Source organism: Microtus pennsylvanicus, chromosome 7 (genome assembly GCF_037038515.1).
Source record: "Microtus pennsylvanicus isolate mMicPen1 chromosome 7, mMicPen1.hap1, whole genome shotgun sequence".
Classification (NCBI taxonomy): Eukaryota; Metazoa; Chordata; class Mammalia; order Rodentia; family Cricetidae; genus Microtus; species Microtus pennsylvanicus.
The window spans coordinates 34,108,319-34,125,940 of record NC_134585.1 but is presented as its reverse complement, the minus strand read 5'-3'; the positions used below and the strand labels follow the sequence as shown (position 1 = coordinate 34,125,940).

At 40.4% G+C, this 17,622-nt stretch overlaps 1 protein-coding gene across 3 annotated transcripts in view; it reads right to left on the bottom strand.

Moving 5' to 3' along the window:
• Positions 1 to 17,622, bottom strand: part of Uggt1 (UDP-glucose glycoprotein glucosyltransferase 1) — a 108,591-nt gene that overhangs the window by 53,835 nt on the left and 37,134 nt on the right. For all 3 annotated transcript variants that reach the window (XR_012911353.1, XM_075980480.1, XM_075980481.1), the window contains exons 12-16: positions 17,145 to 17,236; positions 14,492 to 14,642; positions 10,851 to 10,970; positions 6,975 to 7,060; positions 605 to 740 (exon numbers count right to left, since the gene is read on the bottom strand). Coding sequence is in view for 2 of the 3 variants with exons in the window: in XM_075980480.1 (XP_075836595.1) it covers positions 605 to 740; positions 6,975 to 7,060; positions 10,851 to 10,970; positions 14,492 to 14,642; positions 17,145 to 17,236 (585 nt within the window). In the remaining variant the exon portion in view is untranslated. The remainder of the gene's footprint in view (positions 1 to 604; positions 741 to 6,974; positions 7,061 to 10,850; positions 10,971 to 14,491; positions 14,643 to 17,144; positions 17,237 to 17,622) is intronic.

Genomic DNA, 17,622 nt, shown 5'->3' with positions numbered 1-17,622 from the left:
TCAAGATCATATTCAACTACACAGTTTTTCCAAGGCTAGCCCTAGCTATATGAGACGGTCTTAACAAAAAGGAGAAGAAAAAGAAAAAAGGAAGGAAAGAGGGAGACAAGAAGAAAAGGAAAAGATGAAAAGATACCATAAGAAAGTCTCAAAAGAAAAAAAACTGATTTTAAAAAAGTAGAGACCACCACATTGCCCAAAGGCATTAACTGATGATTTCACAGAGTGCAGAGGACTGCAGCATGTATGCTGTTCTCTCTCTTCAGGAATCGCATCTGATGACCAGCACTACGGCTTAACTGCCTGACCACCAAGTCTGATCCCCAGATCCCATGGGAGAAGGAGAGAACCCACTCAGAAGGTCATCCTCTGGACCTGCATACATGTACAGTAGTACACACGTGCCCCTCCCCCAGCAATCTATTATTTTCACATCAGTGAATTAATAATGTATAAGGAACCCTGAAATATAAAACACTAGAGTTTATATAAGAATATACTTTACCTTTTCTCTTTACATAAGTACAAAATACCCCTAACACAAACTGTTTTAGAGTGAGTTAAATTTCTTAAAAAGTATTTGCCATTTTGAACAAAAACATACATGTGTGAGAATCTGGAAGGCGTGGTAACCATCCACTTCTTGGACAACATAATTATACGCTCTCAGAACAGCAACTCCAGCATCTTGCATCCCATCAACATCTTCCGAGTCATTGACCACAAAGATAAAACCAATCCTGCAGAGAAGAAAAGGGGCATTTTAAAGAAGGCAATCAGCTAGAGGCAGTGGGGTCCCGCTCCTCACTTCTAACTGAGAAGCACAGTCAACATCCCACTCTAAACAAGGCTGGCAAAGCTACATACACATCATTTTAAAAACACAAGAGTAGGGTCACAAAACAGGTTAGGCTTTTCCACAGTGAAGGCTCTTAAAGAGTCTTGACTAGATTTCTTTACTGTCACGAAGAGCTTGCTACAGTGATAGGTAGAAATTCGTTCTGCTTTTCAGTTGGGAGGACTGGAGAAACAGCTCAACTAGTAAGAGCACTGCTCTTCATTCTCGAGAGGGAGGGGGAATGGAGTGGGGGGGAGGGGGAGAGGGGGAGGGGAGTGGGGAAAGAGGATGATGTGTGTGAGGAGGGGGAGGGAAATGGGAAACGGGGAGGAGGCGGAAATTTTTTTTTTTTGCAACAACTAAAAAAAATAAACAAACAAAAAAAAAGAGCACTGGGCGCTCTTGCAGAGAGAGTACCTGGGTTCTGTTCCCAGCATCCAAATCAGATGGCTCACAAGGGCCTCTAGCTCCAATTTCAGAGCATCTGATGCCCAATTCTAGCCTCTGTGGGAACTGTGCATATGTGGTGCACATACAGACAAGCAGGAACATACACATAAAGAATAAATACATTAATTTCAAAAATCCGGAAATTGGAGCTGAAGAAAATGTAAATGTAACTAAAACAATATAAAAGGAAGCCAGGATCACAGCTTTAATCCCAGCACTCAGAAGGCAGAAACAGGAGGATCTCTTATGAGTTCAAGGCTAGCCTGGTCTACAAAACAAGTTCCAGGGCACCCAGAATTGTTACACAGAGAAACCCTATCACAAAAACAAAACAAAACAAAACAAGGAAGGAACAAAGGAAGGAAGAGAATCAACTGTCGTATATCATACAGAGACGGATAAGTATGAAGACTCATGGGCAGTCTGGGCATCTAGACTAAGAAAATTGCAGTTATGCCAACAAATGGTACTGAAACAACTGCACAAGCAAAGTAATGAATTTAGATATAAATTTACCCTTCACAAAAATTAACACAAAACATACAACAGATGTAAGTGGAAAACCAAACCTACAAAGTCCTGGAAAATAGCCCTGGAAAGAATTGGTTGGTGGTGTCAGGTTTGGCTAATGACAGGTTAGATCAAAAAGCATGATCCAGTTAGGGAGATGGCTTCACAGGCAAAGTGCTTGCTACACAAGCATGAGAACCCAACTCAGATCCCTAACACCATGTACAATAAACTGGGCACGGGGGGTATATATGTCTGTAACCTCAGTATGGAGGTGAAAACAGAAGAATTTTGGCAGGGGGCGGACCTCTCTGGCTAGCAGCCTAGCCAGTCTATGAGATCCAGGTTCAGTTACTGTAGTGGTAATAACTTAGGGAAACACCAACATCAACTCTGGTGCACACACGCGCACACTCACACACACACAGAATCATAAAATGACTGAGAAGGCAGACGTCATTGAAGTTTAAAACTTCTGTTTTGTAAACCTCAAACCTGGTTCTTTCCTCTTGGAATAAGAAATATGTACCTTATTTTTTACTTTACAGAAGATTACAGTTGAGAGAGTTTGGATTTTTAAGAGAAGCTAGGTATCCTAAAGTGAATGAGTTTTTAAAAACATTTATTTGTAATTATGTGTCTGTGTGTTGGTACGTGGACAAGAGTGCAGGTGCCTGCAGAGGCTAGAGATGTTAGATTTGCTGGAGCTGGAGTTACAGGTGGGTGTGAGCTCCCTGTTGAGTGCTGGCAATTTAACTTGGATTCTATGGAAGAGCAGTATATGGTATTAACTGCTAAGACATTTCTCTAGATCCTGACACTGAACTGCTAAGTAATGGAATTTTCAAAGACTTAATTAAGGATTTTTAAAAGTTGAACTGTGCTGTATAATGTGATATTAATATTAACATGAGATTTTGAGGATAAAAAAGAAATGACTTAATAATAGTGATGTAATTGTGTATTAAGCTGACTGTCAGTTGTGTTAGTAAATTTTGTTCAGTTTGAAAGAAACCTAGATAGACCTGGGAAGAAGGAATCTCAGTTGAGGAATTACTTTCGTCAGATAATCCTTGAGCACGTCTATGAGGCATTTCCCTGATTCATGATTGATGTGGGAGGGTCTAATCCACTACAGCCAGCGCCCTCTTGGTAAGTCACCCTGGGTTGTATAAGAAAGCAAACTGAGCCGGGCGTTGGTCCCAGCACTCGGGAGGCAGAGGCAGGCGGATCTCTGTGAGTTCGAGACCAGCCTGGTCTACAGAGCTAGTTCCAGGACAGGCTCCAAAGCCACAGATAAACCCTGTCTCGAAAAACAAAAACAAAAAACAAAAACAAAGAAAGCAAACTGCGCAAGGCTCCAGGAACAAACCAGTAAGCATCATTCCTCCATGGCTTTTCGTTCATCCCTTGCCTCCAGGTACCTGAGTGGAGTTTCCACCCTAACTCCCTTTTCATGATGCTCTGTAAACTGTAAGATGAAATAAGCCCAAGTTGCTCTGGAACAGTGTTTATCACACCAACAGAAAGCAGACTAAAATGATGCCCATCAAAGGTGAAAGGATAAACAAAATGTAGCAAAACCATAAAATGAAACATTACTCCCTGGTTAAAAGAAATTAGGAGGTTGTGGGCACATGCTATGGAAACTCCTGATTCAAAAAAATCAAGAGTTCTGGGCCAGCCTGGATTACATGGATGGATGGATGGACGGATGGACGGACGGACGGAAATTTTGTATGAACTCTCACAATTACTAAATAACCTGAATTGCACATTGCTAAATGAAACAAGTCAGACTAAAGAGCTACATACTATATATAGCTGCAGGAATATGATATTCTAAAAAAGATTAAAAAAAAAACTATGAGGATAGTTAAAAAGTCAGTGCTGTCGAAAGATTCAAGTTATTGGAGGGAAGGGCAAACATATAGCATGGGAATTTTTAGAACAGTGACTTTAGTTAGTATGTATAATGTAAACAGTTAATACTCGACCTCTGTCAAAATCCGTAACACTAGCAATATCAAACAATGAACCATAATATATATGATAGAGTTTATTTAATGATAATATATCAATCAAGACAGGTTTGTGGGCTGGAGAGATGGCTCAGAGGTTAAGAGCATTGCCTGCTCTTCCAAAGGTCCTGAGTTCAATTCCCAGCAACCACATGGTGGCTCACAACCATCTATAATGGGATCTGGTGCCCTCTTCTGGCCTGCGGTCATACACACAGACAGAATATTGTATACATAATAAATAAATAAATATTTTTTTTTAAAAAAAAGACAGGTTTGTTTGGTTCTGGAAGTTAAACCTAGAGTCTCACCCATGTTAGCCAAGTACTCTAACACTGAGATATACCCCCCAGCTATTTAATCAACATGATTTAGTTTTTATTTATTTTTAGGTTTCTTTAAGACAGAATATGTGTAACCTATATTGACCACAATATAAAGCCCACGCTAGTCTCAAAATTAGGATTCCCCTGTTCTGTCTCCCAAGCGCTGGGAATACAGGCCTGTGTCAGCAGACCCTCCTAACTGGGCTTCCTTCTTTTTTTGTGGTTGTGGATTTTGAGACAGGGTCTCAACTATGTAGTTCTGGCTGTCCTTGGACTCACAGAAACCTGCCTGCCTCTGCCTCCCAAGTGCTGGGATTAATGATGTGTCCCACAATGCTGTGCTTCTAAAAGGCAGTCTACTATAATACAATTTTATTTAGACAAAAAGAAAATTTGTACAAAATGGGTGGAACTGGAGATAATGTTAAACAAAGTAAGCCAGACTCAGAAAAAAAAAAACATGCATGCATATGCACATAAGTGCACACACGCACAGACAGAACCTGGACACATTTAAGAAACATATATGCAAGATAGGGATAATCTTAGTTGTTAACTTGACACAACTGGGAAGAGGGAACCTCAACTGAGGAACAGCACTGTAGTCACGTCTGTATGACTTTCCTTGATTGCTGATTGATACGGGAGGGTCCATCCACTGTGGGTGATAACTCACTAGGCAAGTGGGCTAGCTGATGATATAAAACAGCCAGCTGAGCAAGAAGCATTCTTATACATGGTCTCTGCTTTAGTTTCTGCTATGGGTTCCTGCCTTAGCTTCCCGTGATGATGGACTGTAAAAGTGAAATAAAACCTTTCTTCCACAAGTAACTTTGGGTCACAGCAACAGTGACACAAACAAGAAGACACACATACACAAGAAAAGTACGAGCAGAAGCAGGGAAAGAGACAAGGGACACAGCAGAGTGATGGGGATGAAGATGAGCAAAGGGTAGTGACATATTAAGTCTGGAAATGTAAAAACTATGAACATATTTATCAAATAAGAACTGTTAACAGTGGACCTGATGTGGTGGAACACACCTGTAATCTCAGAACTTGAGGGGCAGAAGCAGGAGGATCTCACTGAGTTCTATGTCAGTCTGGTGTACATAATGAGACCCTATCTCAAAAAAAAAAAAAAGTTTCAGTTGTGTGTGTGTGTGTGTGTGTGTAGGCAAACAGATTGTTTTCAAGTTAACTCTTTATTTTTAAATTTTTACTCATGATATAAACCCTGTAATTAGAAAAAAATGTCCTAAACATCCTTATGTTGGCAAATTGACACCTAATTATATCTCCAGAATCTCCTTATCTCTTTATAAGTAAGTCCACTTCCCATCTCTAGTTTCTAATTGGGTATCAGTTTTTCTTCAGGTAAGACAAAAACTTCAGGCTTTTGTGTCTCCTGGGTACCTCCCTTACTGAATAGCCCCGGGGAGTCCACAGCTTGCATCAATGCCACAGGGTAGGACCACATTCCTACACCAAGAGCAAAAAGTCAACCTATCTGCCAGCTCCCCTCTGACGCTCACAAGACACCCTTCCTGTGCCCAGGGCTCAAGTGCCTTTGTTCCCTGTAATCTTCCTGTGCCTCAGTACAACTGTACAAATGTTTGGTTAGGGCCCACTGTGTACCATGAACCAATTTACATGTGCTCAGATCCGCCTTTAAACAAACATGGCTGTAATTTAGCAATTTATTTTCTCCATCTGCCAGGTGGTGTTCAAATTTAAATGAAAATTTTTATTGCACTCAACGATCTCTGCTTTTCTGGTCCTAATAGTCCTCCTTTTCTTCAAAGCCCCTGGGAAACCCGGGTCCTCCCCGCAGAGCTCCATATATCCTAAGCACTTGATCAAATACATTCTTATAGAGTGCCAAAGTACAGATATCATTCAGACAAGCCAATCAAATACATTCTTATAGAGAGCTAAGATATTCAAAAGGCAAACAGGACAGATATCATTCATACAAGCCTACCACAACTCAGTACAGGGTAATAAACATGTCATAATGTTTATTTACTAGAAATTCCTTTGTCCTTTAGTTTCTTCATTTTTAAGAACTCAGATTTCAGGAGACATAGAGGTGCATGCCTTTAAGGCCAGCACTTGGGAGGCAGAAGCAGGTGGATCTCTGTGAGTTCAACACCAGCCTGGTCTACAGAGAGAGTTCCAGACAATCAGAGATGCACAGTGAGACCCTTTCTTGGAGAGAAAAGAAAAGGAGCTCAAATTTTATCAGCATGTAAAATTACCAGAATTATTACAGAGTGTAAGGGAAAATATCGTAACACATGTATATGTAACACATATATGTAAATATATATTTAACAATCTACGTATTTTTTTATATAATTGTCTATGAAAAGAAGAGGGGAAACCCAGCTACCTGGTGTTCAGTTGGTAGACCTGGCAACACAACTAACACAGATGTGTCTGTCTGTATCTACAGAAGGCTACTTAACATTTTAACATTATAAAGCATTTAGTCCTTAAAAGTCAAAAAAGCCACTAGCAAAGCTCTCTGCTGAAATTAGAAACAGGCTTTTCTATGTGGACATGCATCCAGGAAAGTCCTTTCCAATAGAAAGCAAGTGAAGACCACAAACTACTTTCACACAGCTACTTGTTAATAATTCAATGGTGGTAAGCGCCTGTGTGCTCAGAATTAAACTCTTAGTCCCTAAAGACACAGATGTCTTACCAAGCAGAAGATAAAACTGTCATTAGTGAATCCGGCTATTAATTATACTACAATTCAATGAAACCAGACATGTGATTCAAATAACAAACCAAGCCTCAGCTGAATGACCCCAGTGTTACCTTAGTGGTACGTGATTGCTGAGGAACAGCTCAGCTATGCTAATCAACTCGGCTGTGGTCTCATGCACAGGATCAACAATAAACACCTGTCAGAGGAAAAAGACAAGAACCCATGAAATGGCAATCACGCATGGGCTAAGAGAAATGACACAAATTGTCATACATGAAGTCAATCCTTCCCAAAATATTACTGAACCACATACAAAGGGAGTTATGAATAAAAACAGCAGCTGCCACCCTCAACATTCAGACTGTGGTAGTGGGAAGAGAGATTTTTTTTCCATGGATTTCACTGGTGACATCCACCAGTGATCCAGACTGCTGATGCCTGCCTATTCTACCATATCAGATAAACCTCAGTTTTATCAGTTCTCACACTTTGGAAAACAGAGCTGCCTTTTTGTTATATTTGTTTCTAAGGCTCCCTGAATTAACAATTAATTTTGAACTCAACTTTTAAACCATAACAATAGCACTGATGTACGAAGTCCTCATGTGCTAACCAGCTTGTACACATTCTCTACACGATGAAGTTACTCGGACTGAGGCTGTGATTCATTTGGCAGAGTGTTCACCAAACATGCAAAAGGCTCTGGATTCAAACTCCAGCCGAAAACCAGGCCTGGTGATGCATACCTGCAATCCTAGCACATGGGAGGTGGAAGTAGGGGATCTTAAGTCCAAAGTCACCCTCAACTATATAATGAGGTTAAAGGTCAGGCTGAGGTACATAAAAATTGTCTAAAATAAAACTTTTTAAAAGTAAAAAATTAAAGTTCACTCATGGTAAGAAAGGGAAAGACCTGAATTGTGAAAGGAAAAGGGTAATTTGAACGACTGAGAAAAATACAGGATTGGCAAGATAAACTTACTGAAGTGGTTCTCAACCTGCAGGTAGCGCCCCCTTTGTGTATGGGGTGGGGTTCGAACAACCCTATCACAAGGGTCACCCAAGACCATCAGAAAACAGAGATACTTACATTACAATAACAGCAGCAAAATTACAGTTTATTAAGTAACAATAAAATAATTTTACAGTTGGGGGTCACCACAACAAGAGGAACCATGTTAAAGGGTCATAGCATTAGGAAGGTTGAGAACCACTGGCTTGGTGGGTCATGTGTTGCCAATTCTGAAAACAAATTGGATTTCTGGTTCCCACATATTGGGAGAGAACCAACTCCTAAAGGTTGTGCTGACTTAGATGCACACACTGTGGCATGTGCGGGCCTACACACATGCACACTCTGAGATTAAACACATGAAATAAAAAGCTAAGATTAAAAGAGAGACAGAAGTTCAGAGGGTTGTTCCCCATATAAATCTCAATGCTCTCCTGCTTCTGTTCTGTGAAACAGCTGTGAAGAGGAAGAGAGAGAAATGAGGGGAGAGATTGGTAAGAACCTTCCTTCTCTGTCTCTCTAAAGCAGGGAAATGAGGGATGGGGTGAGAAGGGCAGTGGAAAGCTAAGAAGTTAGCTGAATTACTAAATTTGAGGGATTAAGATATTAGAGCTCAGGAGGCCCTCCCTCCTCCAGAGGGCTAGTTACAGTTAAAGGCTGATAGGGAAGGGAGAGATATTTTTTAAAGTAGCCTCTAAGGAACCCTAGTTTTGTCAACTTGACACAAGCTACAGTCGCTGGGAAGAAGGACCCTTAACTGGGAAAGGCCTCCATCAGACTGGTCTGTGGGCAAGCCTCTGACGGGTTTTCTTAATTAATGACTGACATAGGTGGGCCCAGCATGCTGTGGCTGGTGCCCCCTGGGAAAGCAGTGCTGGGTTGTGAAACAAAGCGGACTGGGCAAGTCATGGGGAGCAAGCTGGTAGGCAGTGCTCAGAGCCCCTGCTTCAGTTTCTGTTTCTCCAGAAGCCTGCCCTGTGTCCCTTCCAGGGTGGACTGTAAGCTGTAAGATGAAATAAACCCTTTCCCCCTACGCTGGTTTTGGTTAGTCTTCATTAAAGTTACAGAAAGCTAACTCGGACAGAAACTGGGCTACTGCTGTAACAGACCTGACCATGTTGTTTTAGGAAAAACTGTGGAAGCGTTTGGAACTTTGGGCTGGAAAAGTCATTAGTGCTCAAACTTAAATGGGCCATGACGGGAGTGTGGAAATTCTCCTCAGGCCAACGCACAAAAAGTATATAGTCCAGAGGGGGTAAGGCTGAATTTCATGCTGGCAGCCAAACTTGTGAGTGTTTGAGGTACTGGTTTTGAAGGGATACAGAGGTCATGAAGAGCGGCACAGACTGGCACCATATGAGAGGCCAAGAGAAGCCACTGGTGAAGCTACAGCCTCAGCTGCAGTGGTAATCCCTGTACTCAAGGGGTTCATAGAGAGAAGGCGAGGCTTGTCACCACGTGCCAAAGTCAGAGTCCCTGGAGAGAGCTCAGGTGAAGTTATTGGTAAAGGTGCAGCCCAGGTGCTTTGGAGAGAGCACCAGCACCCTGGAGACAGCCACCAAGAAGTAGTCGCTGTGGAGAAAGAAGGTGCTTGTGCTACAGATGCACAGCTGGGGAAGAGGAGCTGCCCCGGCCTCTCGGAGCCCAGAGGATCATGAATAGCCCTGACACCAGGAACTATACATTTACACTGCTGAACTTTGGGTTAGCTTTGATGTGACTGTTGCAGGAGCTTACTGTTGGAGAGACTTCGGACATTTAAAGAAATGGCGGATATTTTAAAGAGAACTTGAACTTTTAAAGTGTTTGCATTTTTTTAAAGACTGTGGTATATTTAATATTATGGTGTCAATATTGTGATATTAGTATCAATATAACATCTTGAGAAGAGACAAGAAAGAAAAGGCTACAGTTTAATAGTGATCTGTTTGTGTGTCAAGGTAATGACAGGCCAATTGTGTTTACTATTTTGTCAACTTGACAAAAGCTAGAGTAATTTGGGAAGAGGAACCCTCAATGGAAATAAATGCCTCCATCAGACTGACCTGTAGGCAAATCTATTAAGGGTATTTTCTTAATTTATGATTGATATGGAAGGGCCTAGCCCACTGTGGGTGGTGTCGCCCCAGCGCAGGTGGCCCCAGGTTGTATAAGAAGGCAGGCAGAGCAAGTCATAGAGAGCAAGGAAGTAAGCAGCTTTCTTCTGTGACCACTGCTCCAGTTCCTGCCTTGAGTTCCATTCTCAGTGAACTATAAGCTGTGAAATAAACTCCTTCCCATTTGCTTTTGGTCATGTACTTTATCACAGTAATAGGAAGCAAACTAGGACTCTCTAATTAAACTCAGTGGCTCACGAGAAAGAGCAGGTGAGGGGGCAGTAATGTATCACACCAAGAGTACAAACATCAGGACCAAATATCTCATGACCCTAAGACTCACTGAGAATCACAACTACTTCCACTGGACAGAGACTGATGCTTTCATTTCCCAAGTGCAATATCAAGTATCCCACTAGTTTTTTTATGTTGCCCTCCTTTCTTTTACTTAGTAAGATAAAAAAAAAATCAAGTGAGCCAATGACTAAGTTGTAACTTGAAATAAAAAGAAGCCTACTGACATATACACAAAAGACATGACAGAAGAGCAGTAGCCATGTGTCTTTTGAGCTACACACACACATCAAGCACTCTCTTAAAACTTATACAACATTTCTATAAACTTAAAATTGCTCTAGGGATATAAAGTCTTAAAATATCAACTTAAAATATAGTGTGGTCCATTGTAAACCTTCAGTATGGATGAGGTACATGTGTCACACAGCAACACAGGCTGTCACACTGCTGTAACATGAACATAGTCCTTTCCACTTGAACACTGTGCACACATACAGGGAAAACTGAACATTCTACAAATGATGGAAAAGAAGAGACACAGCAAGGAGAAACAGATATGAGGAGGCGAAAGTTTTACTTACCATGTTATGCAAGTTTTTCCTGATCTGCCGTATAACGCCAGGAAAGGTAGGTCGAAGTAACTCTTGTAAACTAGAAGGCCATGAATTATATCGGCTATCAATCTCTAGGTTGTTGACCCACTGAATAAAACAAAAAACACAACATGGTACATACACATTAGTCACTGATGGGGGACAAAGAGATAGTTAATGAGACTTTAAGAATCACATAGTAGAGATAGGCATGGTGGCACATGCCTATAATCCCAGCACTCAGGAGGTAGAGACAGGAGAATCAGGTATTAAAATTGTCCATAGCTACATAGAGTTTGGCGCCAACCTGGGATATACAAGACCTTGTCTCCAGCAAATACATAGGCATAAGAGATAGACTATTCTCAAATATACAAAGATTGAATAGAAAAACGAATAACTACAACAAAGCAATAAAACAGGTGAAATTATTTACAATCAACACAACCAACTAAAGACCAACAGCAACAAATATTATTTTAAAAAAAAAATCAAGCAACCCACAGGAAATGAGATAAGAATAAAATAAAACTAAGCTAAATGTGGTGGCACACAACTTTAATCCCAGGGACAGGAAGATCTCCATGAGTCTGAGGCCAGCCTGGTCTACAAAGTGAGTTCCAGAATAGCCAGGGCTATTAAACAGAGAAACCCTGTCTAGAAAAAACAAAACAAAAAATATATATAAATTAAAAAAAACTACATAGGGATCATAAGTGATCAGTAAATACAACTTTATTCACAATCTGTGAAACATAAATGAATTCACAAGAAAACTTCGCATTCATTAAGTTGGAAAACATTAACAGTTTGTCAGGACCTAAGACTAGGCAAAAGCACAGAGCACATAGGAACCTTCAGGTAATAGTGATGTCTGCAACACTCATTTAAAGAAACAGATAAAAACACACTGAAGACCTGACTAGAACCACTAAGTATATGCAGGCATCCATTCCAATTGAATTCTCACAGGTATGTGGGAGAAAAGGACACGGAGACCCAACATGGCAGCATCTACAACAGGAGGGAGGCAGAAGAACAACACATGAACAGTAAGCACCTACTGCCCGGATAACGAAGCACAGCTAAAATATACAGACATTTTCCTGCTTGTGTGAGTAGAATACTCTGGACGAGCACATAAGCAACTGCTCATACTAGTGACCCAGGAGGAAAGTTTTTTCTTTCTTTCTTCTCTTTTGAGACAGGGCTTTACTGTCTAGCTCTGGCTATCCTGGAATTTGCTTTGTAGACCACGCTGGCCTTGAACTCACAGAGATCCGTCTGCCTCTGGACACAAGCTAGCTATCTGAGAAGAGGGAACCTCAATTGAGGAAATGTCCCCATAAGATCTGGCTGAAAGGCATTTTCTTAAGCAGTAACTGATGGGGGAGGGCTCTTGCCCACTGTAAGGTGGTGCCATTCCTAGGTTGCCGGTCCTGGGTTCTGTAAGAAACTGGGATGAGCAAACCATGAGGAATAAGCCAATAAGCAACAACCCTCCATGGTGTTTGCATCAGAAGAACTTTCAGGTTCTTGCCCTGTGTGAGTTCCTGTCCTTACTTCCTTTGATGGTGAACAGTGATGTGGAAGTGTAAGCCAAATAAATACTTTCCTCCTCACCTTGATTTTTGGTCACACTATTTCATTGCAGCAATAGAAACCCTAACTAAAGCACCTAAGTATATGAAATTTTCATTTATAAAAGTATGGCTTTTTTAAAAAGTAAGTAATATGTTTTTAAGAAAGGAACAACAGGAACTCTCATACAATGTTGTTGTCTAGAAATCTCACTCTACTCTAATGGACCTACTAAAGCTAAAGACCTTCCAATACCACCAAGTACTCCAGTTCCGATGAACTGTTCCATCCTCTCTAAAAGTCTTAAGAAAAAACGTGTTAAGAAAAAGGATTTTCTAACAGTGTGAATTTGTTTGTTTGTTTTTTGAGATAAGGTCTTACTATGTAGCCCTGGCTGTCCTGGAACTCACTATATAGACCAGGCTGGCCTCAAACTCACAGAGATCCTCCTGTCACTGCCTCCTGAGTACTAGGGTTAAAGGCGTGTGCCATCATATCCAGCAATATGAGTAATTTAAAACCACTATTAATATGTTCTTAATTACATGATTTAAAAGGACTTTATTATTTGCTGTATGAGTTCTTTGGGCCCTTGTCATCTTTAAAAAGAATGTGGAGAATGAAAGCCTAAAAGGTGGTCACAAAATAAAATCGAGGCTATGGAATGAAAAGGAAATAGATAGGCTGGGCGGTGGTGGCACACGCCTTTAATCCCAGCACTCAATTAGGCAGAGGCAGGCGGATCTCTGTGAGTTCGAGGCCAGCCTGGTCTACAAGAGCTAGTTCCAGGACAGGAACCAAAAAGCCATGGAGAAACCCTGTCTCGAAAATAAAAAAATAAAAAAATAAAAAAAAGGAAATAGATATGAGACCAAGAGACACACCAGATTGTGAAAATATTGAAAACCTTTAAAAGGAAATAAAGGTATACAATTAGAGACAGAGGAATGCATGCCAACTTCAGGAAAGAATTGTCTGTGAGGAGAAAAGAGGTGTAACTAGGAAAGAACACCAAAACGGCCTCAATTGAAACATTTTTAACTCCAAGAAAAGAGGAATTATTATACAAATTGATTATTTAGAAAGAATGGTAATAGGCCATATAATTATCAATCTATTATGTTATTTTCTTTATTCTTTATAAACAAAATCATGCTATCAGAAATCAAACTGTATGTATCAAAATATGCAATGTTTACACCACCAAGTGAGAATGTAAGTAATGAGAATCTACAAACAGGCAGGTCCAAGTTTTAGCATCCGTAAGTACACTGGGCTGCATTAGTGGCTATCCTGAGATACATGTGGCCAACAGGCTGCAGGATACACATGCCTGGTTCAGAGTAAGTATCTATCTTCCAATAAAATGCATCTGAAATAAACGCAGGACAGAAACCAAGGGGGGAAAAGATAATGCACCACTATTCCCAAAATTCTTTTTACAGATGACAGAGACACGGATCACACTGCCAACAGTAAGGTCCCAGAAAATAAGGCTACTTATTAGAAATATGTTCTAATAATAGTTTTAAATTACGCATGCTGTCACAAACCCACAGAACCTAGACCCAACTGGGAAAATACAAACCCTCTTTCCCAAGATGTTCATCTGAATACAACACAATGGAGAGAATGCTTGTTTTTTTTTTTAATTTTTTAATTATTTGATTTGTGGGATACCCACAGAGCTTAGAAATATCTGATTCCTCTACAGATGAAGTTACAGGTGATTGTAAAACACCAGATGTGGATGTAGGGAACTGAACTTGGGTCCTCTGCTAGAGCAGTATATGCTCTTAAAGCTGAGCCATCTCTCCAGTCCTAAAAACAATGCTTCTTACTCATGAGAGTCAGAAAATTTAAAGCATGTAAAAACCTATCTTATGCCCAGTGTGGTAGCACATGCTTTTAATCCCAGACAGACAGACAGAGCCTACCTTAACACAGTCTCACACAAGCACCTATAAATCTTTGATAAGGCACAAATTAGGTAGTGGTAAGGGACCTGACCAGTGGGAGGCCTCAGGACCATTCAAATAAATACTCACTGAAATAGCAGGACTCCTGATGTCTACTGCATAGTCAGCCTCAGAAGGCTGGATGTTGAGCTTCAAAATATTATGTAGAGAAAGGCCTTCTATTCCTAGTCTGTGCAGACCCTCCATTACCCGGGCTTCATTCCTCAGCGTATCAAACAAACTGCAGAAAAAAAACAAGGTGTCTAGTTAAGGGTTGGCTATTATGCCAGAGCAGAATACTCGCCTAGCATATGAGACCCTGGATTCAATTCACAATATACAACACATGCACACAGCCTGATGGTATTTGGTAGGGAAAAAAACTTATGAAAGCCTTGAAAATTTTCTATCAGTTCAAAATTCAGTGCTAAAGGAAACTGACTGAAGATTCAAAAATGGAGCTTTTTATTTTGTTTCATCTGGTCAGAGGACACAGGACAGTGGCAGGATATGCTTTCGTCATCCTGTTTATTTACATTCTTGGTGGATATGTACATTATCTCTCAGTACAAACTAAGATTATCTCTGTATACATAATTAAATAGTCCTCAATTACACTTCATAGTGCATGTGGGAGAGTATGTATTCACGTGTTCATATGTCTACATGTGTGTGAGCATGGAGACAGTGCTCAATGTCAGGATCATCTTCCACTCTCTCCACCTTACTTTTTTGAGGCAGTGATCCTGGAGCTTCCTGACCCATCATGGCTACTGACCAGAATGTTCCATGAATACTCATCTCCATTTCCCCAGCAGTAGGATTACAGGTGTGTGCCATAAAACCTAGCACTTTATGTAAGACCTAGACTCGGGTCCAAGCATTTCAAGACTAAGTCATCTCCCAGCCATATACCACATGTTTTATTTGTTTATTTATTTTTTAAATAAATTTACTTATCTACTATTATTGGGCATACAGTGTGTAAGGTATGTGTGCATGCGTGTGGAGATCAGAAGAAAACTTGGTGGTGTCAGTTCTCTCCTTCCACCTTTATGTAGGTTCCAGGGATCGAACTCAGTCTGTCAGGCTTGCATTGCCAGATGGCAAGTGACTGCCTTCTAAGGTATCTCACAGGCCTTAATTTATTCATTTCTATTTTTCATTGTGAGCACTATATGTAGCTTACATCCTTGCAAATGTTCCCAAGTGTGGTAGAGGCCAGAGGTCCACATTGGGTGACTGGTTTCTTTGTGATAGAGCCTCTTTATTCAACTTACAGCTTCAGAGAGCAGCTGCCTCCACCAAACCAGTGCTAGAGCTACACACGTGTGCACCATGTCTGGCTTGTAGGTGCTGCGGATCTGAACTCAGGTTCTCATATTTGAAGCACTTACCATACCAACTAAGTCACCTTGCTTTAAAAGAAGAGTTAATCGGTATTATATTTTTTTTGTATCATCAAATGAATCTTAGTTATCTTAAAAGCACATATTAAAAAGCACATTAAATCTTTAATGTGTTTTAATATCAGGGTCAGTTAAAACAGGTTCTCATACACTTACACATACGCACACGTTGATGGCAATGGAAAAGTCTTCTGGGAACTAAGAGCTAAAGAAACTAACAAGAGGGCAGGAACTTTATTTAGTTTCTATACTCTATATTATTTAAAATTGTAATGATCAGTCTCTTTGTTTGCAATAATCTGAAGGATAGACTATTTTTAATAAATCACTCAATGAAGTCACATGAACAATATTCTAAAATATTCATATTCACTTTATTAACATATCACAAGGTCTGTAATACAACAAACAGGTATAAAGATTAATTCAATTAATTCACAAAATAATATTGTGAAACTACTCCTAAAGCATTAACAACTGCTTTTATTTTCACTATTATAAAGCCATAATGATGGGAAGAGATGGCTTAGGAGTTAAGAGCACTCGCTTCTCTTCCAGAGGACCCAGGTTCAATTCCCAGTATCCACATAGCAGCTCAAGGCTGCCTGTAACTTCAGTTCCAGTGGTTCCAACACCCTCATGAAGACATACACACAGGCAAAACACTAGTGCACACAAAATAAAAATATATAAAAAAAATTTTTTTAAAGCCACAGTGACAACTGTACTGCTAATAATTCTATAGATAAAATCTGAATTCTACTTGTTCACTGCCCCCAAAATGTATAACAATTTAGACTCTATTAGCCTTCAATTACATTTTAAGAAGAGTAGCACAAAACAGTATGCAAAGTGACTTGTTATGGTACACATCTATAATTCCAGCAGTTGGCAGGTAGAAGCAGAAGGTTCACTTAAGGCCATCCTCACAAATCTGGGAGGCCAGCCTGAGCTAATAAAACCCTGTCTCAAAAACAAAACAAAAATTTTTAAACAGTGAATATTCAAAATAATTTTAAAAGTAATGCCTTGCGAGACAGGAGAGACAGCACTATGCTTACACCTACTTCACAATTCTCAGAAGCAAGAGAACTGCGCTCTTTTCTATGCTTCTGCAATGAACAGGAAAACTACAACCTCAAATATATATCTTTTAAACACACAAGACTTGCCCACACACCGTTCTGCCTACCCCAGTCACAGCATGGGCGCACCTCCAGTAAGTCTCATAAGCTTGAGCCTTACCTCATGCCATACCAAGAAGAAACACAAAACTGAACGTGTCAGTTATAAAACCTTACAGAAAGAGGGGGAGAAGTGTTTATTAGCCATACCTGAATATATCCTGGGTATCTAAATCAATATGAAGTCCATTGATGAAGAGAGCTGAATCCCCAGGCTGCAGTCCTATTGTTCCCTTGAAATACTGAGAACACACACAAAGAGCAGTGAGAGTATGTTCAGGAAAGCTTGTTGTTCCCGAGCTACATTACCCACACAGATCCCGACATTCTGGGACCAGGTCAGAATTCCCTTCCATACTCTTCTTTGGACTCCTCTGTGCATCCCCTATAGAGACTTAAGATGCTACCTTACTGGGCCTCCACCTTTTTCCCTTCCTCCTTCCTTATTCTGATGATGACACAACCATTTCTATAATGTTGGGCATGTAAGAATGCCAAGTGCTAAGAGTCACTTATCAAAAATGAAAACTTAATAGTCAAGAAGGCAGCTCAGGGGATAAAGAAAGTGCTTGCCATGCAAGAGAGAGGACTAGAGAACAGACGCCCAGAACCCACCCACAAAAATGCC